The sequence below is a fragment of the Anopheles maculipalpis genome, chromosome 2RL (assembly GCF_943734695.1).
Source record: "Anopheles maculipalpis chromosome 2RL, idAnoMacuDA_375_x, whole genome shotgun sequence".
Taxonomy (NCBI): Eukaryota; Metazoa; Arthropoda; class Insecta; order Diptera; family Culicidae; genus Anopheles; species Anopheles maculipalpis.
Window position 1 is genome coordinate 27432277 of NC_064871.1, and position 21551 is coordinate 27453827.

General features: G+C 45.6%; 10 protein-coding genes across 10 annotated transcripts; 5 read left to right on the forward strand and 5 right to left on the reverse strand.

The window, feature by feature from the left end:
• The first annotated feature begins 364 nt into the window (after positions 1-364).
• LOC126559133 (mpv17-like protein 2) lies at positions 365-955 on the forward strand. Its single transcript, XM_050215248.1, has one exon. The coding sequence runs from the start codon at positions 365-367 to the stop codon at positions 953-955; it is 591 nt and encodes a 196-aa protein (XP_050071205.1).
• Positions 956-1150: 195 nt separating this feature from the next.
• LOC126557147 (N-acetylneuraminate 9-O-acetyltransferase) lies at positions 1151-3753 on the reverse strand. The gene is made up of 4 exons (XM_050212824.1): positions 3610-3753; positions 3449-3545; positions 2617-3378; positions 1151-2543 (listed from the first exon to the last, which is right to left on the reverse strand). The coding sequence occupies exons 1-4, from the start codon at positions 3740-3742 to the stop codon at positions 1151-1153; spliced, it is 2385 nt and encodes a 794-aa protein (XP_050068781.1). The 5' UTR covers positions 3743-3753.
• Positions 3754-4278: 525 nt separating this feature from the next.
• On the forward strand, positions 4279-5198 carry LOC126559867 (putative OPA3-like protein CG13603). Its single transcript, XM_050216041.1, has 3 exons — positions 4279-4605; positions 4676-4818; positions 4885-5198. Exons 1-3 carry the CDS (start codon positions 4295-4297, stop codon positions 5196-5198), a joined length of 768 nt encoding a protein of 255 aa, XP_050071998.1. The 5' UTR covers positions 4279-4294.
• A 1226-nt stretch (positions 5199-6424) lies between these two features.
• LOC126558931 (uncharacterized) lies at positions 6425-7299 on the reverse strand. Its single transcript, XM_050215021.1, has 2 exons — positions 7119-7299; positions 6425-7036 (listed from the first exon to the last, which is right to left on the reverse strand). The coding sequence occupies exons 1-2, from the start codon at positions 7260-7262 to the stop codon at positions 6464-6466; spliced, it is 717 nt and encodes a 238-aa protein (XP_050070978.1). The 5' UTR covers positions 7263-7299; the 3' UTR covers positions 6425-6463.
• A 620-nt stretch (positions 7300-7919) lies between these two features.
• Positions 7920-11330, forward strand: LOC126556963 (coatomer subunit beta). Its single transcript, XM_050212545.1, has 6 exons — positions 7920-8073; positions 8163-9672; positions 9804-10624; positions 10715-10988; positions 11059-11164; positions 11244-11330. Exons 1-6 carry the CDS (start codon positions 7980-7982, stop codon positions 11316-11318), a joined length of 2880 nt encoding a protein of 959 aa, XP_050068502.1. The 5' UTR covers positions 7920-7979; the 3' UTR covers positions 11319-11330.
• A 712-nt stretch (positions 11331-12042) lies between these two features.
• LOC126559188 (transmembrane protein 17B-like) lies at positions 12043-12768 on the forward strand. The gene is given in 4 exon segments (XM_050215308.1): positions 12043-12141; positions 12144-12257; positions 12327-12440; positions 12502-12768. Coding segments are annotated over 4 exon segments (594 nt in total).
• A 66-nt stretch (positions 12769-12834) lies between these two features.
• Positions 12835-13928, reverse strand: LOC126559009 (uncharacterized). Its single transcript, XM_050215105.1, has 5 exons — positions 13754-13928; positions 13621-13676; positions 13405-13532; positions 13202-13343; positions 12835-13002 (listed from the first exon to the last, which is right to left on the reverse strand). Exons 1-5 carry the CDS (start codon positions 13926-13928, stop codon positions 12835-12837), a joined length of 669 nt encoding a protein of 222 aa, XP_050071062.1.
• Positions 13929-14626: 698 nt separating this feature from the next.
• Positions 14627-16189, reverse strand: LOC126557862 (uncharacterized). The gene is made up of 2 exons (XM_050213771.1): positions 15315-16189; positions 14627-15236 (listed from the first exon to the last, which is right to left on the reverse strand). The coding sequence occupies exons 1-2, from the start codon at positions 16187-16189 to the stop codon at positions 14636-14638; spliced, it is 1476 nt and encodes a 491-aa protein (XP_050069728.1). The 3' UTR covers positions 14627-14635.
• A 533-nt stretch (positions 16190-16722) lies between these two features.
• LOC126558465 (putative inositol monophosphatase 3) lies at positions 16723-17905 on the forward strand. Its single transcript, XM_050214487.1, has 3 exons — positions 16723-17242; positions 17309-17575; positions 17646-17905. The coding sequence occupies exons 1-3, from the start codon at positions 16729-16731 to the stop codon at positions 17903-17905; spliced, it is 1041 nt and encodes a 346-aa protein (XP_050070444.1). The 5' UTR covers positions 16723-16728.
• Positions 17906-18649: 744 nt separating this feature from the next.
• LOC126558653 (trypsin-1-like) lies at positions 18650-19727 on the reverse strand. Its single transcript, XM_050214704.1, has 3 exons — positions 19640-19727; positions 19377-19545; positions 18650-19292 (listed from the first exon to the last, which is right to left on the reverse strand). The coding sequence occupies exons 1-3, from the start codon at positions 19725-19727 to the stop codon at positions 18650-18652; spliced, it is 900 nt and encodes a 299-aa protein (XP_050070661.1).
• Positions 19728-21551: the final 1824 nt, after the last annotated feature.

The following is a 21551-nucleotide window of genomic DNA, read 5'->3' on the forward strand; positions in this document are numbered from 1 at the left end:
CAACTTGCTAAATTCAAATTTTTACCATAAAAATCACTTATTTAGATTCATTTTCACATTCGAAATCGTTAAAATACTGTATTATGTTTCAGTTTTCCAAATTATAACCTGTTTTCATACTCAAACTCAGTATTTGTTGTGAATCTGTACCGAACGGCGCAGTGTTGACAGCGCACGCGGGCCCCGGAAATCACGTGCAAGCGAGAGCGCATTTATTTCGATTAGGGACTTTTTGTTTAGATTAGATAGATATTTATGGCGCTGGCTTTGTGACGAAACTTTATATAATGCCAAACAAAGGATTACCATGAGTTGATACCCATTTCTAACATCCCGTGTTTCGCGCGTGTCCAACTCTGAACCAATGATCCGGCTCGTACAGTGGTTCCGGACAGTTACCAAAACAGCGTTCAGCAAAAAGTACCTTCTGCTTACGAATGTAGCGATTTCGGTCAGCCTATCCGGTGTGGGTGATATAATCGAGCAGCAGTATGAAATTTACAGCGGAGAGCTAGCCGCATGGGACCGCCAGCGAACACGGTTCATGTCCATCTCCGGCATGACGGTCGGTGTGTTCTGCCACAGCTGGTACAACTTCATGGATCGTCGCTTTCCCGGCCGCACGATAGGGTTGGTGCTGAAGAAAGTGCTGATCGATCAAACGGTCGCTTCACCGATCGTAATCTGCCTGTTCTTCGCAACGTTAGCAGTGCTGAAACGTTCGTCCTGGGAGGAAACACGGCGCGAGGTGCGGGAAAAGTTTATCCGACTGTACACGGCCGAATGGATCGTGTGGCCACCGGCACAAATCGTCAATTTTTACTTCCTACCGACGAAGTATCGCGTGCTGTACGATAACACCATTTCGCTTGGGTATGATGTTTACACCAGCTATGTGATTAATGACGAGGTCAGCGACCAAAACGACGTACAAACAAGCCACAAAAGAGACTAACCCCCCACTAGGAACAGCAATAAATGTTTTGTTTTAACTAAACGATTACCTAAAGAGCGTTGCAGCAAGCGTTTCATTTTATTTAAATTTACCTTTAAACAGCTAACTATGCTAGAGTAGTGTTGTTATTTGTTTGGTGTGCGCTGAAGTAGGTGTGTGTTCGTGTTCGCCTGCGACGAAATATTCTGTACCCATTTAAAACATTCCATCATATCGACCCAACGGTATGAGCAGAATCACAAAGAACACAATATTCCTTAGGGCTAGCTTCCAGTCGTTCGGGACCGCGTATGGCAACAGCACGCTCGTTACACGATGTATCTCGTGCGATACACACACGAAGATGAACGACGTGATCAGCACATTAAGCGTCGGAAATCCGGGCAACAGTACAAGGACACCGTTCCGATCGGCAGCCAGCCAGATGTGGTATTGGCACAAAAAAAGCTCCAACGAAATCTTGCCAAACCACGCGAAAAACGTCGAATACCGCGTCCGTAGTATGCCGGAAATGTTACGCAGTAAAATGTAGCCCACGATTGGAATAAACACCACGTACGAGTGTACCTCCTCGCAGTCCTGCCGATTGCGACAGAAAAAGGTCCACGTCATGTAGCATCCGATCCCGGTAATGGCAGCCAGCGTGGAGGTAAGTGAGATTCGTTTCGAGAACAAATTGCCATGGTTGTTATCGTCCACAATGGCGTATCGTTGCGAAATTTGGAAGATGGCAGCAAAAATCATACCGTACGTGATCGTGTAGCGATCCAACTTCCACCGGTACCACCATTCGTGAATATCATCATCCGTTGTGACGAACAGCGCCTTCCATGGGCGGGTAACGAAGATGCGCTCGAAAAATACTTCACTCATGTACAGCACCGTTACGGTTGCCAGCATCGTAATGAACTTCACCACCACGTACAGATACTGGTACGGATTTGCTTCCGCTATTTGGGCGGTAATGCGGGGCGGAAGCGATAGCATCAGGTACATAATACTATACCAGAACGAAAGCAGTGGCACGAAGAAGTAAAACTGGTACGGGCGGTTCATGCACAGGCACAGCAGGACGGTGAGAAAGTTCACCCGAAACATGACGTTCAGAAAGCGCACCAGCCCCGCATTACCTGTTTGCCACCAGTAGGTGAAGTGGGCATATCCGGACAGAAACAAAAAGCCACTGATCAGCACCTTGATGTGCATGTAGATCGGCAGAATGTGGGACGCACCGGTCATGTAGTAGATCAGGATGACCAACTGCATCCAGCCTTTCAACTCATCCGTTTGATCACGGTGCAGCACCTTCGTCAGCTTACTGTCCTCGGTAAAGAACAACCCGAGCGCAAACACGTACCCAACCGGTATCCAGAAGCTAAACTCGGAGTAGTATTTGTTTTCCTTCATGAAAAAGTTGGTTCGATCGCAAAGGTAGAAATAGGTCATGATGATGGCGAGCGAGGCAAGCGCCGACAGGGGAGACTGCGTGTCGGTGCAATTGGTGGGTTGATTAAGCGGCATGTAAGTGTGTATACCGCGCCACTTAACAATCCACTTTCGTATATACATGGCGGTCGCAATACTTGCACTAAAATTGTAAAAGAGAAGGTTATCGTAATTATCTTGCTTGTCCCTGCTCAGTTCAGAACGAAAATACTCACCAAACTGCTAAAAATGCATACGTTGTAACCTGTATGATTGTGTACGGTTCTGCGCTGCTGCAGCACGTTCCATCGTTGTAATTCATATAATCATTACAGTACATGTTCAGCAAAATTTGCACATCGTGTTTCAGTGTAAGTGAGCTCAGCTTTTGTCCATCGGCAAACTCATCCACCAGCCCGGAAGCGATCATATTGGAAGAAGACCAGATTTTCGCTTCCGAATAGAGCAATATATTGCTTGCCGCTTGATTAATCCGATCCACATCCTCATTGCGCACATTTTTCCACTCTTCGGGGGAACTTTCCTGATCGACCGGATCTTGCAGTTTCCAGATAATTTTCGTTTTCTTCGCATACAGTCGATCGATTGGTGACACGAGACGTGTTAGATTCTTTTCGTACGCCTTCTGAATATCTTCCGTTACGTTACCACGCTGAAAGGTGGGATAGGTGCAGCTGGCAATGATTAAGCTCGGTGGATCTTCCTCATGCTCCCATTTGATGAACTCATCGATTAAACTTTTCGATACCTCGTTTGCGTATATATACTCCACCCGGAGCCGTAACTTATAGTCGGTAAATTGAACGTTTTCTGTGCTTTTCGTGTTGGACGATTGTTTCGAATTGTTTTCCGTTTCGCTCGAACGAAGGTAGTCGATGAACTCTAGTGAAAGTGATCGTAGCCGTTCGTCACCGATCAGCACAAAATGGTTCTGGTTGCCCCAAAACGCAAGATACCGTAGGCATTTCCGTGTGTCACTAAACAGATAAAGAAACGGTACGGCTCTTGAGGCTGATGATTAGACGCCAAATCGTATGAATCACTTACGTTTCTGTGTACTTGTGCAGCATGCACCCGTACGGTTGCCATTCCTTGTCGCCTTTGAACCGGCCAGCGCTAAGCAACCACTTGCACGAATCCGAACCTACACGATGGGTTAAAGGTTAATTAGCTTCGGGCACAACATTACTCAACACACCTCCACCTACCATAGCGCAAATGAAGAAAGGCGTGATACACGACGAACCCCAGCACCATAGCGAAGGCAAGCTTTTTCGCATTGGTGGCGTTCAGATTCTGTATAAACAGCTCCGCCTTGGACAGATTACCATTGTTGCCCATTATGAGACCGGTCAGGTCGATCGATAGATATCAGCTTACTGCAATTTTTACACAAAATATCGGTCACTCGCATCAACTACATTGTATGATGCACTCCAGGAGCCGCAAGAAAACAATAAAAACTCTATTATGTTGTTGATGACATTTGCACTGCTGCATTGGTGTGCGTGTGTTTGACATTGGAGTTACACTGTATTTATATTTTTTTAAAATCCTACGTATAATATTCCCAGAAGTAATGTAGGGCAAGAATCTGATAAATTACATTACCGAGATGTTACAAAATTCAAAAAAATTCTACAACTGTTTTAGCATAAAAAAAACTAACAGAAATATATGTATGTATGTACCTTGGTTCGTCGTTCCCAGCTGACAGCCAACTTTGACACGAGCGGTTGCATCCTACGGACGGCTGCTCTATTGCGTAAATCTATTTATTGTACTACACTACTGCTGGTGCTATTTGTGTTGTATTCTTTCTGCCCAAACGTGATCCCCAATCTCCGATTTATTCTTGATACACACACCTAAAAGTACGAATTCTCCAGCATCATGGTTGTGGGTGCGTTTCCAGCCGCCAAGCTTGGCGTACTTGCCATGAAGCAAATTTCCAAACCGATAGCAAATTTGCTGAAAGAGCGTGCGAAAAACAGTCCCTTCTTTCGGAAGTATGTTTGCATGCCACCGGCACAGTTTTACAACTGGATGGAGGTGAAAACGAAAATGTGGGCCCTGAATCTCGGCAAACCTACCACCGTGCCCGTGCTGAACGAGGCGATGGCGATCGAGCTGGGTGCGAATTTGCTGGGAGAGATCATCATCTTCACGATAGGTGCCGGATTACTCCTGCTGGAATATCAAAGGTAAGAAGGTTGCGTCAGTGCGTTGCATGAGCACAGGTGTGTAGTGTTAAGCGCCGCAATCCACTTTCAGACAGGTGCGCAAAGAAGCCAACAAAGAGGAAATGATGCTACAGGAAAAGCTCGAGCTGCAGGCAACAATAAACGAGCTAAACTTTCAGGTACAACGCTTAGACACGCAGCTGCGAGAGGTGGCACGAGTAACGGCCGATCTGGGTAAGTATGGCCGCACCATCTTGTACCGTTGAAGCGTATTTTATACCATTTGTCCCTTCTTTTCAGAATCAAAGTCATCGTGGAAACCGAAAATACTAGACGAGTTACCATTCGGTAACAAGAAGAACAAAAGTGAACAGGCGCTCTATATTCCCGCCACACCTGACCGGAAGGATCTTTCCGCCGCCAGTGGTAATAGAGGTCTCATTTCCAATGCGTTGGAGATTATCGATAATGAAGTTTTTTATAGGGACAGCTCAGCGGACGGGTTTGAAGACGAATACTCAGACCAGCGCCGGCCGGGCCTAGTCACGCGTAGTTTAAATTATCTACTAGCAGCCAACACTAGATCAACGAAAGCGACTGAAAGACAAGTATAGAACCATCGTCAGTACTCAAGCCAATGGAGTACGATGCACAGATATTTTTTTTCATTGTTAACGCTTGATTTTTAGTTAGCTTTAGTGTATCACCTGGTTGTTTATTTTCCCTCCTGTTTTCGTTGTTAATTTTTAAGTTATATGATTAAAAAAAAAACAAAGTACTACAATCACGTATTTACAATACACACAAAGATTCGAGCGTAGCTAGTTTCGGCGTTTAGCATGTGAAACATATATTTAGGTTTATTATTTCCATGCAGTAATACAATCAAATCAGGCTCGATCAGTTGGTGTATTTCATTTTAAACCGCACGTACTGCAACAGCGTCAATGGCTTTTTTCTAGTTGCTTCTCTCATTATTATACAGCAAACAAACGATTCTTTAGGTCATTGAGAAGGAAAGATTTCTTAGTCAAATATCGCTTTTGTTCATTTCATTTCGTTACATTGTGCGATGTATTTCAACACTTAATAGACACAAATGAATCTAGGGGAAATGCTGGGGCAAAATACTTGTGTATTTCTCATCCCTATAGCATAAGGTAAAAGGGCCTCAAAAATATGTTTTATATTACCAACCTCATCATCAATTTATGGCTAATTTCCCAATTTGTGGTTTCGAATGCTTTCTCGAGAAAAAGAATGAAGAAACAGACGGTCGCACATTTGCTTGAGGAAATAGTAACTAACGAGTTGTTATCACCAAAAAAAAACATAAGCTTCCCGAAGCTGAAAGGTGAAAACTCGTCAACGTAAAATGCTGTGATGTGAGCGCGTCACTGTGTAAATAACGGTTTGTAAAGTAAATACAATAAAACAAATTCCAAGTAAGTAATGTAACTTACGCAACGAACACACAGCTGCTAACCACAGCTGGTTTATTGATTAACACAAAATTAATGGAAGCTTGTACACTTGAAAAGAAAACATACGGATATACAGAGATTAAGCTTACTAATTTTAAAACGATTACACTTATATCGATGATGGAAAATAGAGCTGAAGTAGCTTGTCAATCCTCTCTTCCTTGCCTAGTAATGACCAGTTACTATCAATACCGCCCTTGCGTTAAGACTTTGATAGGTTATTTGAGTTAAATATAGTCGCGGGATAGCCTGTCCCTATTTTGAAATAAGCCGCTAGTTTTCAGCTATGAGCTACACCACGGCCAAGGAAGCCAAAATGACTTTGCCGAGCTTGGTGTACCATGACGAGGAAGAGAAGTCGGACGAATCTTAGCGCTATGGTAGATCGTACTTCCCTAACCTAACCGTTTCCTAGCCACTTTCGACGAATGAGACGGATTTGGCTGCTTACGTTTCAAGCGATTCGGTGAAGGTTTTGCTGTCGATGATGAACCCGGTTCGTTCTGTTCTCGATTCGTTGTGCTAGGCTCTGGGGGGGCTACTGTTTCCGTTGCACTACCACCACTACTGGTTGTAGCTGCTTCCTGTGGCTCTTGGCTACTGACACTCTCGTTAGTCTGTGCATCCTCCTGTACCCGTACGCTTGGAGGCTCGGCGACAGTAGCACTATTTTCCGTCGTTTCGTTGTTGGGCACGTCGGGTGTTTCCTGCAACGTTTCGGCAGGTTCGTCCACGGCATCGGTAGAATCAACGGACATGGTCCGAGAGCTTGCTGTGGATTCGGCCGACAATGTCCTGGAGCTTGCCGCTGACTCGGCAGCGGTAGAGTTTCGTGCCTGCTCTTCGTCACGCAGCTTTACGAATCGTTTTTGCGCCGATTGGATCTGTTCGATCAGTCGATGATGCAGCAGGATTTTGTCCAGGCATGCTTCACAGATTGTTTTCGGTAGTTCGTCCTCTTCGTTGATCTAATTGTAGATGACGGAATCAGAATACGAAAAATAAAATGCTTTATAGTTGGCCTGTTTGAGATTGGCGAATTTACGCCACCTCTATCGGAAGATAGCTGTTGATTTTCTGCAGTAAGTTGTACTCAAGCCCATCGGCTCCGTAGATGAAAATCACCATACGATTCATCTTCGAGCACAGCCTGCATATAAAGCCAGTGCAACACGCCTCCATTATACTGCCCATGATTTTGGTCTACTATTTTTGCGCCACTTTCTTAACAACGAAATACAACTATTTAATCGACAAACAATGCTCGAATCAGGAACGAATTACTCGTCTGGGGAAGGATTTACGTTTACGCTTTTGTTTGTTGTGAAAGTTGTCAACTTCGATCACATTCCGCAATTCGAATAAGGTTTATGTATCTAGATGGGATAGCTGAGGGAATGTATAACAGTTGCAGTCTATGCTTACAAAAAAATAATTTGGAAAGAGAATGTCCAACAAAGTCTTTGTAATTAAATATTTTTAATTTTAAAAGATTATATTTGTGTTCATGCAATGTGTTTCGTACGCAAATAAGGAACAAAAATTGACAAACTGTGCGACACACAGAAGTCAGCATACCTTCGCTCGATGCATCTTGTAATACGGTATTTTGACTGCTCGTCAATGTGTGTGCGTGTGCAAAGAAATGACAGTCGCCGTATAAACGTATCTCATGACACGTATTGATAATTGTCATCGCTAAACTGGGCTGAATTTCAGTGCACCGGAGCGCAGAAAGAGTGAAAATAGTGACGAAAGCCATTAATTTACACGACTATTGTGCAGGAAAGGGCCTTACGTCTATACCCTGCCGTGTCCCGAGGTGTATTGTCTATTTGCTGTGCCGTTAGCTGCGCTTCAAAAAAGGTTTCCTCAGCTCTCGGTTCAAACACCCCACAGAAAGCTGCGGCGATGGCGTCGGGGTCCGAGGGAATGTCGTGTTACACGATAATAAATCCACCCGAAATTGAGCTGTACAATGAGATGCAGATTAAGCAGGACCTTGGTAAGTAGCCCCATAGTTCCAAGTGAACCGGTAAACAAACGTAGTAGCTAACGCACACGCTCTCTCTTCCGATTATTGGTCACTTGCAGAGAAGGGTGAAGTGAACGTCAAGATAGAGACGATGAAGCGGGTCATCCAGCTAATGTTGCAGGGCGAACGATTGCCGAACCTGCTGATGACGATCATTCGTTTCGTGCTGCCGCTGCAAAATCACACCCTCAAGAAGCTGCTGCTGATTTACTGGGAGATTGTGCCGAAAACATCGCCCGACGGCAAGCTGCTGCAGGAGATGATTCTGGTATGCGATGCGTACCGAAAGGATCTGCAGCACCCGAACGAGTTTCTGCGCGGTGCTACGTTGCGCTTTTTGTGCAAGCTCAAGGAACCAGAACTACTGGAACCGCTAATGCCCACCATACGCAGCAGTCTCGAGCACCGTCACTCGTACGTGCGGCGAAATGCGGTCCTGGCGATCTTTACCATCTACAAGAACTTTGATTGGCTGGTGCCGGATGGGCCGGAACTAATTGCCAACTTTCTCGACACGCAGCAGGACATGTCGTGCAAGCGCAACGCATTCCTGATGTTACTGCACGCAGATCAAGAGCGTGCGCTGAACTATTTGGCTTCCTGTCTGGATCAGGTAAGCAGCTTCGGTGACATTCTGCAGCTGGTGATCGTTGAGCTGATCTACAAGGTATGCCACACTAATCCGGCGGAACGGTCACGATTCATTCGCTGCATCTACAATCTGTTGAACTCGTCATCGAACGCTGTTCGATATGAGGCAGCCGGTACGCTGGTGACGCTTTCCACAGCACCGACCGCGATCAAGGCGGCCGTCAGCTGCTACATCGATCTTATCGTGAAGGAAAGCGACAACAACGTGAAGCTGATCGTGCTCGATCGGCTGATTGCGCTGAAGGAGAACGAAAACATCGAACGCATCATGCAGGAGCTCGTGATGGACGTGTTGCGGGTGCTGAGTGCCACCGACATTGAGGTACGCCGGAAGACACTCGCGCTGGCGATGGATCTTGTGTCGTCGCGCAACATCGAGGAGATGGTGCTGGTGCTGAAGAAGGAGGTGTCCAAAACGCACAACATTGAGCATGAGGACACCGGCAAGTACCGGCAGCTCCTCGTACGCACGCTGCACACTTGCTGCATCAAGTTCCCGGATGTGGCGGCGGCTGTCATTCCCGTGCTGGTGGAATTCCTATCCGACACGAACGAGCTTGCCGCGGGCGATGTGTTGGTGTTCGTGCGCGAAGCGATACAAAAGTTTTCCCACCTGCAGCCACTGGTCATCGAGAAGCTGCTGGAAGCGTTTCCGGCCATCAAGTCAGCCAAAGTTCACCGAACGACGCTGTGGATTTTGGGCGAGTACGCTAACTCACTGAAGGACATTATGGAGGTGATCGGCGTTGTTAACCGTGCGCTGGGTGAGGTGCCGATAGTGGAAGCGGAACAGAGTCGTCTGGCCGGTAACGATAACGCAGAGGAAGAGCAAAAATCGACCGAAACAACGGTTAACAGTACGAATAAAGTAACATCGGATGGGACGTACGCTACGCAGAGCGCGTTCAGCGTAGCACCGTAAGTATTTGCCGGAATGGGCGAGTTAGGGCGAAAGATGAGAACCTTTCTTTTTACATCTCTAGTTAGTGCTGTAGATACCATCTTACTAACAACTGACTGTACCCTTTTTTTCTTCGCATGCTCTGCAGGGTTGCCAAAAAGGTGGATCGACCACCGCTCCGCCAGTACATGATGGATGGGGACTTTTTCGTTGCGGCCACACTTGCCTCAACGCTAACAAAGCTGGCCTTAAAGTTTATCCAGCTAGAGTCGAATGAAAAGAAGCAGAACCGTCTCTGCACCTGCGCCATGCTTATCATGAGCTCCATTCTGCATCTGGGCAAGTCCGGCTTACCGACGAAAGCGATCACGAACGATGACACCGATCGGATCTATCTGTGTCTCAAGACGCTCACCCTGCGGACACCGGAAATTGTTGAAATCTTCACGCAAAGTTGCAAAAACGCTCTGGCAAACATGTTGAACGCTCAGAGCGATGAGAAAGCACAGGAGAAAAAGGACAAACAGCAAAAGAACGCGGCGAAGATTCAACCCGACGATCCGATCGCGTTTACGCAGCTCGCGAACGGTAAAACCGATCAGCTGGGCGAGAATGTGTTCGAGCTGAGCTTGAACCAAGCGCTGGCCGGTACGAAGAGTACCGCCCTAACGGATGTCGCTTCACCGAACAGCAAGCTTAACAAAGTGACGCAATTGACTGGATTCTCCGATCCGGTGTATGCGGAAGCGTACGTGCACGTCAATCAGTACGATATTGTGCTGGACGTGCTGATCGTGAATCAAACTAGCGACACACTGCAAAACTGTACGCTCGAGCTGGCCACGGTGGGGGATCTGAAGTTGGTCGAAAAGCCGCATCCAGTTGTACTTGCTCCACACGATTTCTGCAACATCAAGGCGAACGTGAAGGTGTCGTCCACGGAAAATGGCATCATCTTCGGTAACATTGGTAAGTAGGTTGGCTGTTTGTTACCATCGCGACACAGAATATTATGTGTTTCTGATGTGTGTTTTGCTTATGCTTTTTTTTTTCCTCTAGTGTACGACACAACGTTCTCGTCGAATGTGGTCGTACTGAACACGATCCAGATCGACATCATGGACTACATCCTGCCGGCCTCCTGCACGGATACCGAGTTCCGCACGATGTGGGTAGAGTTTGAGTGGGAGAACAAGGTGTCGGTCAACACGACGCTTACCGATTTGCATGACTACCTGCGGCTGTTGCTCAAGTCGACCAACATGAAGTGCCTCACGCCGGAAAAGGCACTTTCGGGACAGTGTGGTTTTATGGCGGCCAACATGTACGCGAGGTAAGTAAAGGCTAGGAATGTGAGCAATACATGTGTGTTATACACATTTTTATCCTTACTCGATTTTAAGGTCGATTTTCGGTGAGGACGCCCTGGCAAACTTGAGCATCGAGAAGCCCTTGGATCGACCGGACGCTCCTGTAACCGGTCATATAAGAATACGCGCCAAGAGTCAGGTAGATAGAAAATTGTGAACCGAATGGCCAGTCAGATTGGTATGAAATAACGAACTTTCTTTCGTTTCTCCATCCACAGGGTATGGCTCTAAGCTTGGGCGATAAAATCAACCATACGCAAAAGTGTTTGCAGGAAAAATCGGTTGCCGCTTAATTACACTCCAACGCCACCGAGAGCGAGTCTTAGTTTGCGAGCGATTCTAGTATTCTTGCCCCCTTGTTTGTACTAATCCGGAAAGGGGAAAAGCAAACAGAGCCGAGCCGTTATCATCCAGCTGGTGGAAAAAATGAACCGAGCAAGATGAGCGTTCAATGAAGTTCAATTATAACAACATACACGAAACAGCACGCATGATCCAGGTGGGGAATGGCTTGATTCTTTTGCTGCACTTCTTAGTTTTCATGATGAGACACCAGAGCCAGCGTGTGCTGCATTTGTTTTGCCACCTGCGAATGTCCACCTGGGAGGTTAAGACCATGGGGTATCGAGTCTCCATTCCTATATTTTATCTTTTTTTTTTTTTTTAAATAGTAACAGTTATCTTGCACCTATTCGTAAACGGAGGCATTGGTTCTTCCGGCATGAATTCTATCGCAAAAATAAATAAGAAAATCTGTTTATCCATTCACACGAGCTGTCGTATTTGAGTTGCTTTTGCAAAGGATAGAGCGAATTTGAGAACATTTATTAATTTTAGTAATTGTATCAATTGAATATAAACACATGTGTCAACATACATTGCGTTTTGCTCACATTATAGGTAGGCGTAGAGCCTCTATAAATAAACGAAAAAAAGGTAACCATGGTAACACTCAACAACAAAAAGGACTCACCAAACTTGTTTATCATTAAAAGTATCAAGATAAAATGAAAGGAAATGGACATTTTGCATCAAAAACGACCGATTACGCAGGTAAATATCGTTATCAGAAAGCTTCCGGCAGTCAGCAACCGCTAATTTATCGTTCCCTTTTCGTTTTCGGCTCAGAGGAAGAAGTCATTTCTCACCTATGGGTGCAGCTGCTAATTCACATCAATGTAAATTTCTATGCTATTTGGTTGATAGTGACTGTAATATTTCTTAACTATGAGGCAAGTATTAGGGCAGGGAAAGCATTGCTGGTATCAGTTCAAACTTATCTTAATCTCGCTTTTCTTCAGTTTTCCACCATTAGCGGTATTGAGAAAATCCTGTCGATCCTTTCGCTTGTGGTAGCCATACCACTGGAGATCGTTCGGCTCTACCTTGGCCACACTGGAAATCTAATGAGTGCGGTAAGTTAGTTTGAAAGTATTCTTCAAAATTCTATCTCAAAGAATTATTTTTACGTTTTAGATTCCCAGCTTTGCCGGATTTCTTATTCTCTCCCTACTAATTCAACTGCCGCTACAGATTTATCTTTTGCTGGCCACGCACACCATTAAGCACACAATACCGACAGTGGTGCAATCGATCACGATCACAATGCTCGTGCTGCAGATTGTCGTTGGCATACCGGCGATGAGGAAACTGTCCGCGTTTCGCAGGAAACAATTTCAAACACAACGCTGGCAGTATATGGGCAAACGCATGGAGGCGAAAGAAGCAAACGAAGCACAATAAGAGGTGTGTTTTATTATTTATTTTATTAAAAATTATCCACTTTTTTCGTTGCAATTCAGAGCACTCCTATGCTTTATAGGTTCGATGTAGGTCATGTTTGGTGAAGAATTCATTAATGTGATTTAAATTAGCACGAAACAGCGCCAAAAACTCTTCCAATGCCTTTAGATTATCCATGTTGGAATCCGATGTCCCGAGCAGTGATGATCGCGTTGGTAAATATAAATGTAACAGCTGAAATTGCATGAATTTAAAAGAAATATTTATGTGTGGAGAAATACATTCACAGCATATAGTTTCGTTGCGGTAAGAACTTGTTTGTTCCGCAGATTTAATATGGCTTCAGTGGAATGACCATTGAAACATAATCTGTTGCCCGATTTCACTTTCTTGCGCCTGACGAGTTGAGCTGTTTTGTAGTGAGCCTTCTTACCTGAAACGCTTTCTGTGCCAAAAAGCCATGATATGGTAGCAAACATTCTTCGTACGCCTTTTTAAGGTGCGGCTTCACCTGCTCACTACACGTTGCATCTTCCAGTAGGTTGCGAAAAAATTGTTCCATCATTTCAAATGCTCTGCAATTGGGAAGAAATTCAGTATTGATACGAATATCGACAGCCGTTGTTGTACACGCACCTTTTCAGCCACAGTAAACCATCCGTCACCGTGTCGAATGGATTATCGTTACCATCCTTGTCCTTAAGAATCAAATCTTCCAGATACTGGAACAGCGTTTCGTTCTGTTTATATTTAGCCGTTATTTTCTGATGGAGTTTCATGTAAAAGGAGACATGAATTATTGAATCACATACCTCAGTTAGCATATCACTTGCTAGCATCATTTTTTCATACCTGAACATTTTGCCGCATATCTTTGACGATCGGTGAGAACAACTTTCCAAAACATGCTGGGTGGGAAAGACGATAACAACATATCGTAAGCTGGGGAGAGGTCATTATGGAACTGCCGGTAGCTCACACTTACCGATAGCATCAATTATTTGATTTGACGACTCAAGAAAGTGTTCGGTTTCAATTTTAAAATTATTATTCTCATCAATCACCGGGAAGGGTTTCAGCTCGCGAAACAAAATCTTCGCCTCACACACAACGGCCTGCGACGACGTGGTGCTGCTTGGTTCTACACTTTCCTCACTCATTATTGTTACGGTTACGGCTTCTACCACGCTAGCAAGTCAAACTCGGTCTGAAATGGGTTTCACCGGCAAACGGGCAACAGCCGAACGATGGTTTCCCGGACCTGTTAGCGCGTCTCTATCGTGGCGTTCGATCGTCCGACTGGCATGGGGCTTGGCGCTTTTAATCTTATCTACAATGGTAGCGAGTGTGTTCCATTTATCAGCTCCGTACATCAGTCGGCCAGAAAGGGAAGGATCCAGCTTACGTTATCACAGTGACCAACAGTACACGCACACACCAGTTGGCACACACATGAGTAATGTTGTGGTAAAATGGTTTGTGTAAGGGGGAGGTGGGGAGGTTTTGGGTTTTCTATCCCCCAGCAGAAGAAGAAGGAAAAAAGAATAGCCGGAGGTCCTTCGGATATCTGCTTGGGAAAAGACGTACGAGATACGTTAATCCATATAATTTCGGTGTTGATTGATGTCGGGAAGGGAGTACAAAAATGGAAAGTGCGGTAACGTGACGTGGAAGCTTTCAGCCCGAGAAGTACCAATAATATCCATAGGCATTCATTTTGAAATTGTTTTTTTATCAGCCAATCTTGGCAATTTACAGTCATTATTACTATAATAATACAAAAGGTTTTTTTTCAACCCGCAACTTCTTTTCGATGGTAATACATTGCTAAACAAATTTAGGTAATTTAATTTTTTATTTAATCAAACTACATTTGTGCTGCGCTAATACTGCTAAGGTCCACTTTTAGAATATTTCCATCGGCATCCATTACAAACAGCGTAAGGTCCTTTAGATTTGGTAGCTTTGGAAGCGTAAATTGCGACTGTTCCCCCTTCTGAAAGGTCCAACATTTTTGCATCATGCCGTTCGCGGTTGTGCGTAATTCTGCCAGAACGATCGTCGAATCGTTGCTGCATGTGACTGTTTTCGTACAGTGGTCAAACTGTATTGACCCACGCTTTGACTCGTGCTGATTGAACCATCGATGGTAGCTCAATGTCCGTGCACTTGTGGCCGCAAAAAAAACTCCATCATTGTGCTTAGCTTCTAATCGCTGTCGCAACACCTCACCCGGACGTTTGAGCTGTGTAAGTCGGCCCGCCAGACCGCCTGGTTTGGTATCGATAATACGTTTCGGTAGGTTGCCACCATGGCAACCGACACGTGGTGGACGCCCGACAAACACATTGTCAATTGCATCGAATCCATCCCCCATGATGGAACCGTCCGGTGTGTGACCGAGATCAAATGTATGGCCCATTTCGTGACAAACTGAACCTAGGGTTGTGGCAAAACAGCCGCCGTATCTAGAATGAAAGTATCAACGCTGCGTTTAGCCCAAAGAGACACGATTTTGTTTTGCTGTTTTAATTAAGCATAATTACGTGCGCCTGTAGTTACTGTCATCCAGCAGCTTGCCACAGTCAACGGGTTGCTGACTGGTGAATGCACTGCACACTGTCTGCAGCACCGAGGGCCAGGTGTAGAGACATCCAGACCCAAAGAGCGCTAAACCCCCACCACCGAGAGCAGCATGTCCGGTGGTTTTCTTCCGGATGTTTTCGTACGAATAGTCACCATCAGATATCCCATCGAAATGTGTGCTGCTTAGGAATCCGACAACCTTAACCCGATCCATATCGTACCGGTTCGATTGGACCAGCTCCGTAGCGAACTGATGCCAAAGATCGCCCTCCGTCATGGTGGTCGATTGTTCCCAATCCAGCTGCGAGTGGAACGGTTGGCACGAAGATTCGAGCGTAAACGTTTTTCGGCCAAAGCCATGTTCGTGTAACTTTTCCGCGTACAAACACTGCAACAGTTCGATGGCGAGTGTTATTTTTCGACACGCCTCGTCACTATCGTTGCGGGAATCGTACTCATGCGACTGATATCGACCGCTGTGCCCTTTGCAGATGATGTATAGCGGTACCACCGTAAAGCGAGTATGTGGAACACGGTAAACTAAGCTAATAGATGATCTCACATTGCAATACTGTACCTCGTACACGTTTTCACCACTAGACAGTCTCAATAGAATGCGTAACTTGCGATAGACTGCTTGTTTTCCCTCAACGTTACCTGTGTCTTGCTCTACGGCGAACGAGAATGAAACTGTTTGATTATTCTTGCTAACAATTCGAAGCTCTCCGTTCCCGCATGGGTTAACAAGTTCTACCTTAAGCAGGATAAGGGAATAATGAAACACTTCACCGGGTTGTACATTTTTTAATTCAACATTATGCACTAAATCGCACATTGCATGGTTTTTCATGCGTGTGACGCGAATATTTGTTTACCACATCGAGCGAATGACGTCATCACGCGAACAGCTGATAGATGCACACAAGGTAGTTACAGATACGGTGAGAAACACTCTCCGAGAGCTATTTAAGCTTTCTTTTCTATTCAATACCCTCGAAAATACTCTCGATTCAATACTCTCGAAAAAAAATCTTTTCATTTGATTTTAGCTTCCAAATAATTGCAAAATTGCGTCTAAATTGAAATTCAACTGCCCTGCACGAGGTAGATGCAATGTACGTCACAGCTGTCTTCGTCACAAAAGGCCTTTTGTTTTGAACCTATTCGGTAGAAATAACATAGGCTGAAAAAAAACACACAAAACTGCTTCAGCAAACATACCCCTGCGGGGCAAACGCGCGATTCACCAAAGAAAACGTTCCACTAAATAATGAAAGGTTTAGCATACGGTGGATAGGGACTCTTGCGGAACTGTTTTTGTGTGACCCGAAAGTCATCCCTGTCGCACAGAACGCTAAACAAACACACGGCAGGATGAATTTGGGCCGATCGATACGCATCAATAAGTGTGGGGTGGTGATACTGGGACTGCTGTTTATGTGCATACTGTACTACCTCTGGAACAGCAATGCGTCAACCAGTGCGACCTATGCGTTCAGTAAAAATCCGAACGAAATCAATCTGCGCAAATTGCTGATCGGTTCGATACAGGCCGCCCAGCACGGCGGTTTCGAGGTGGTGGCTGTCTCGAAATCGCGCGATCTGCACGAACAAAGCAAAGGCAAAACGAAGGAAGGTGCCAACAATCCGGTCACCGATGCGGACTATCGGTCAAACTGTGTAATGAAGAATGGATTGTTGCGAATATTTCCCAAGCTGAAGGTAATCTCCGAGGAGGATGATCGGCAGGAGCAGTGTGCTGAGGTACAACTGTTCGATCTCGATCCTACCGTGCTGCCGGAAAGCGTAACCGTACCGGACGAGCGCGTAAACATCGACGAGGTGGATGTGTGGATAGATCCGCTGGACGCCACGCAGGAGTACACTGGTAAGGAGGATGCTACTAGGGAAGGGAATTTCAATGCAAAACTAACCTTTCCTCTTTTATTGTTAGAGCGACTCCATGAGTACGTCACCACGATGGTATGCGTAGCGGTGAAAGGTGTTCCAACGATTGGCATCATCCACAATCCTTTCACCATGAAAACGACCTGGGCCTGGCGCGACCGGGCACTGTCAGAATCGTTGGCAAATCTGAAGCACGATGCCGACGTTAAGCATCCAACCATTATCGTGTCCCGTTCGCATGCCGGTGCAGTAAAGGAGCAGTCGAAACAAATTTTCGGTGAAAACGCACAAGTTATTACGGCCGGTGGAGCTGGTAAGGTGGAGCTGATACGATGAGTCGGTATAGAAATAATTTGAACCCAAAACCTTTCCCCAAATTCTAGGCTTCAAAGTGCTCCAGGTGATACAGAACAACGCTACGGCGTACCTACACACAACGCACATCAAAAAGTGGGACATTTGCGCTGGCGATGCCATACTTGGTGCCATCGGTGGTCGGATGAGCGATTTGCACAATGAGAATATAGTGTACCACCGGGATACACCGGCGCTCAACCCGAACGGACTGCTGGCTGCGGCCCTTTCCTCAACGCACGAAGCGTACATTAAGCGAATAGTGGAAAGCAAACATTTTGTACGGTAGAGGGCACTTGGTCACAATCACAGCCGGTCTGTCGGCGACATATCTTCGAGGAGAAGCGTAGGAAGCAGAAATGTAATAGCTTTCATTCCGAATTTTTCTCTTTCTGCACCCACACATCACTGGGGAAAGCGTGCTGTTTAACGCTTAGAAAATGTGACAGGATCATTGGTAATTTGATCTCAATGTAAACGACTACGCCACGGCAAACCACACAGACGGGTGCGTTACTCTTGACCAAACTTGCATGCGTAGTGAGAGTGATCTTTTTTTAGTAATGATTCGTTTTAGAAAAAAGAATTTCTAATTTTTTTATTACTAAGACACGTACTAAGAAATAAAAGCATCCCACGTAGCATACCATTTGATATAGATAACACTATGTGTGCTCTTGTTTCATTTGTCCGTTAAAATTTCCATAGATTGCGTTACAGTGTGTTACGCGTTATGCCAGTGTCTGTCAACCGCCACGTGTTAAGTTTTTTTTAATTTAAAATGAGAAAACAAAGGAAAACATTTTAAATTCTACATTTTGTACATTTATTTGAATAATTATATTATTCTTCTTACTAGTTAAACATTGGCCTCATAAACTACTACTAACTATTATTAGTACTTACTATTATTAGCATTTCTTTACTGATTACAATGAATGCATTACTGAAGTGTAAAAAGTGACTAGAAAATGGTATTGTTTAACAAAAAACATTAATACTGATTCACTTTCCGCGCCCTTGGTCTTAAGCGTTACCTCCTATTGAACCGATCAATCACCGTTACGATCCAGCTGGCGTACTCACTCACCCGTGTATAAATGCCAGGAAACCCGGGCCGGGCACAGCCAATTCCAGTCGAAACTATACCAATCAGCACGTTGTCACTCGTTACCAGTGGGCCACCCGAATCTGCCCAACACGCATCGACGCCTCCCGTACCCTTACCGGCGCACAGTTGCGTCCGGGCAATCGTTCTCGATCGATTGGCACGCCGGTACATGCCTTCACATTCTTCATTCCGGAACACATCCACCACTGCCCGCTGCAGTGTGTCTGCCTTATCGCCAAGGTTACGATTTTCCTGCTGCCAACCCCAACCGGCCACAACTGCCGTCCGTCCCTCGACACGTGCTGATCCGTCCGCACCGCTCGAGAGACAGATTGGCCGAACGGATGCGGTAAAGTCGATACGTCTGGCAAGCTCCAGCAGAGCGATATCATTCACTGGTTTATCACAAACGTACCCGGGATGAGGTACGATCGTCCGTAGGCCCACCTCGTAAGCACGATCGGTGAAAGCATCCGTATCAATTTGATTGCCACCGAATTCGGACCTTCGGTAGAGGCCTAGTACGGCTTGGATTTGATTGGCGCGCAGCACCTTATTGACACCACTGTGAGAAAAGGGTAAAGATAAAAATTAACCTACTGCCAATTTAAAAACGGCTCGGAAATCTATCTATTCTTGGTATACTCACCTGCACACACAATGTCCAGCGGTAAGGAGCCATCGCTCATTAACGATCGATGCACCACAAAAATGACCGCCCCGTTTCGTGAGGCTGGCAATGTACGTAATTTGACCACGGTTGGAGTTCACACCGCCAACGATCCGTTGCTGCTGTCTTCCGCATGGTACGGATGATACTAAACGACCGGAAGTTAACCACAATGACAAAATCGTTCATTAGATTCGAAGCATCAACTTGTATAGAGAAAAAAAGGCACGGGTACCACTTACGACTTATCTGCCCTTCGATGGTCGTCAGCTGGCTGAGGGTCAACACAACCGACGCAAGACACCAGCGATTCCGCACCAGATGAAACATGGTATAATACGTTGTATTTAAATTTACAACTACGGATTCGCTTTGAAACCTTCACCAACTTCACGAGCTCGAGCCCTGGATTTGACGTACTCTGTTTTGTTACTGTTTACGTATCCAAAAAAAAGCACTGAGCGTAAATCCTGAGCTCGTGTGGTGCCAGGTACGCTGTCTACGATGAACTCGCCAGTATAGTTCTTCCGCGAGCACGTTTTATAAATGCACAACGATTGACACAGGGCGGGTAAGTTTGGCGCAACAGAAAACAGAACCCCGCCAATATAGCCGATACAGGAAACATGTGCGCTCTCCCTCATTTGGTACTACTACGTACGGGGCAGCACCGTCATCATCGCTAGCCGGCATTGTTTACCTCTGCCCATGTGCACATTCAAGTTCGCGCGCAAACTAAGAGAGCGAGTGAACGAGAGAGTGAAAGAGAGACCAAAAGGGCGCGCTCAGAGAACGAACGAAGCTGTCACCTTCGCCGGTGTCAACGCATGATTAGTAGCTATAGCAACACCGTCCGTCTACTAGAATCCCTATGCTGGTGTGTGCGAGAGAGCGCATGTTTCCGTGCATGCTTTCTCATCGTGGCAGCGGCAGCAGCAGCACGTGTTGGCTGTGATGTCTTTTACCGATGAGTAATTCCACAACTGTAGGGCTGGGTGGTGCCGTTCATGGTGCAAATTACCCGCTACTAATACTAATGCTAATGCATCGGCGCACCACCAGGACGGGTGGGGCCGCGTGTTAAGGGCTTGCATGGATAAGATCAATGCGTTGCACCTTCGAATGCGAATGCACTACGGATCGTAATCAGCGGAAGTTACAACGCGATCGAGGGTTATTCCTTGTTGTGTGTTCTGTGTACCAATCGAGTAATAGTTGAAGGTTTCTTATCGGTTAGACCGCGTACAAGAATGGTTCCCCATTTGCGATATGGATATTTTTCGATACATTCTTTCCTATTATGCAAGGAGCACAGTTTTTTAAAGATCCGTATTCATCCTTTACCGACGCTACACGCTAAGGTCACACACAAAAATGTCTCCACCAACCATGTGTTTCCCGCGGTGCGGTGATTTACACAACCCGATACGGTGCCGAATAAGTTGAAGCTGAAGTTCATCAACCAGTTGTGTTTGGTGTTCAATTTACAGGTGCAACCGAGAGGCGCTGAGAGACTTCGAGCTGACCCTCCGCAGTGTCGTTGACTTCTAACAAAAATCTCTCATCAGTGAGCATTTGATCGCTATTTGAACTTCGAGTTAGGTGGACACGGGTGTGTGAAGATGGACTGTACACCGTTTTCTACAAGGTTGCTTCCGTCAGAAAGATTAAGATTACTTAGCGGTGTTGCAGTTGAATAAAATTCGAAGCAAAAAAAGCGACGTTTGGTTAATATGTTAAAGAGATCTATAACCAATGAATAAGCATATGTACAATAAGGTTACTATCAGTTCTTTCAGTCATTTAAAACCTTGAATTAAGCCACAGCGTATCCTTGCAGTTGTGTAAGTAGTTTCGTGCAAACATCCCATTTTGCGACGAAACGATTCTATCTAACCACATACCCTCACATGGCACAATCGAATGGGCTGTTGGATGGCACCAAGCGGGCGGTGAAATGGCCGCCAGAATCGAATTGCTGCATCGTTAGGCCATCGAACAAATTGATACCTTTGATTGTTACCAGTAATGACCCAATGTCATCCAATGTATAGGTTAGGAAGTAATTCACTTTAACATAAAAAAATCGCTTAATATCGATTAAAATCACACCCATTTCCATCGGTAATATGATGCCGTTTCAGCTGTGAACAA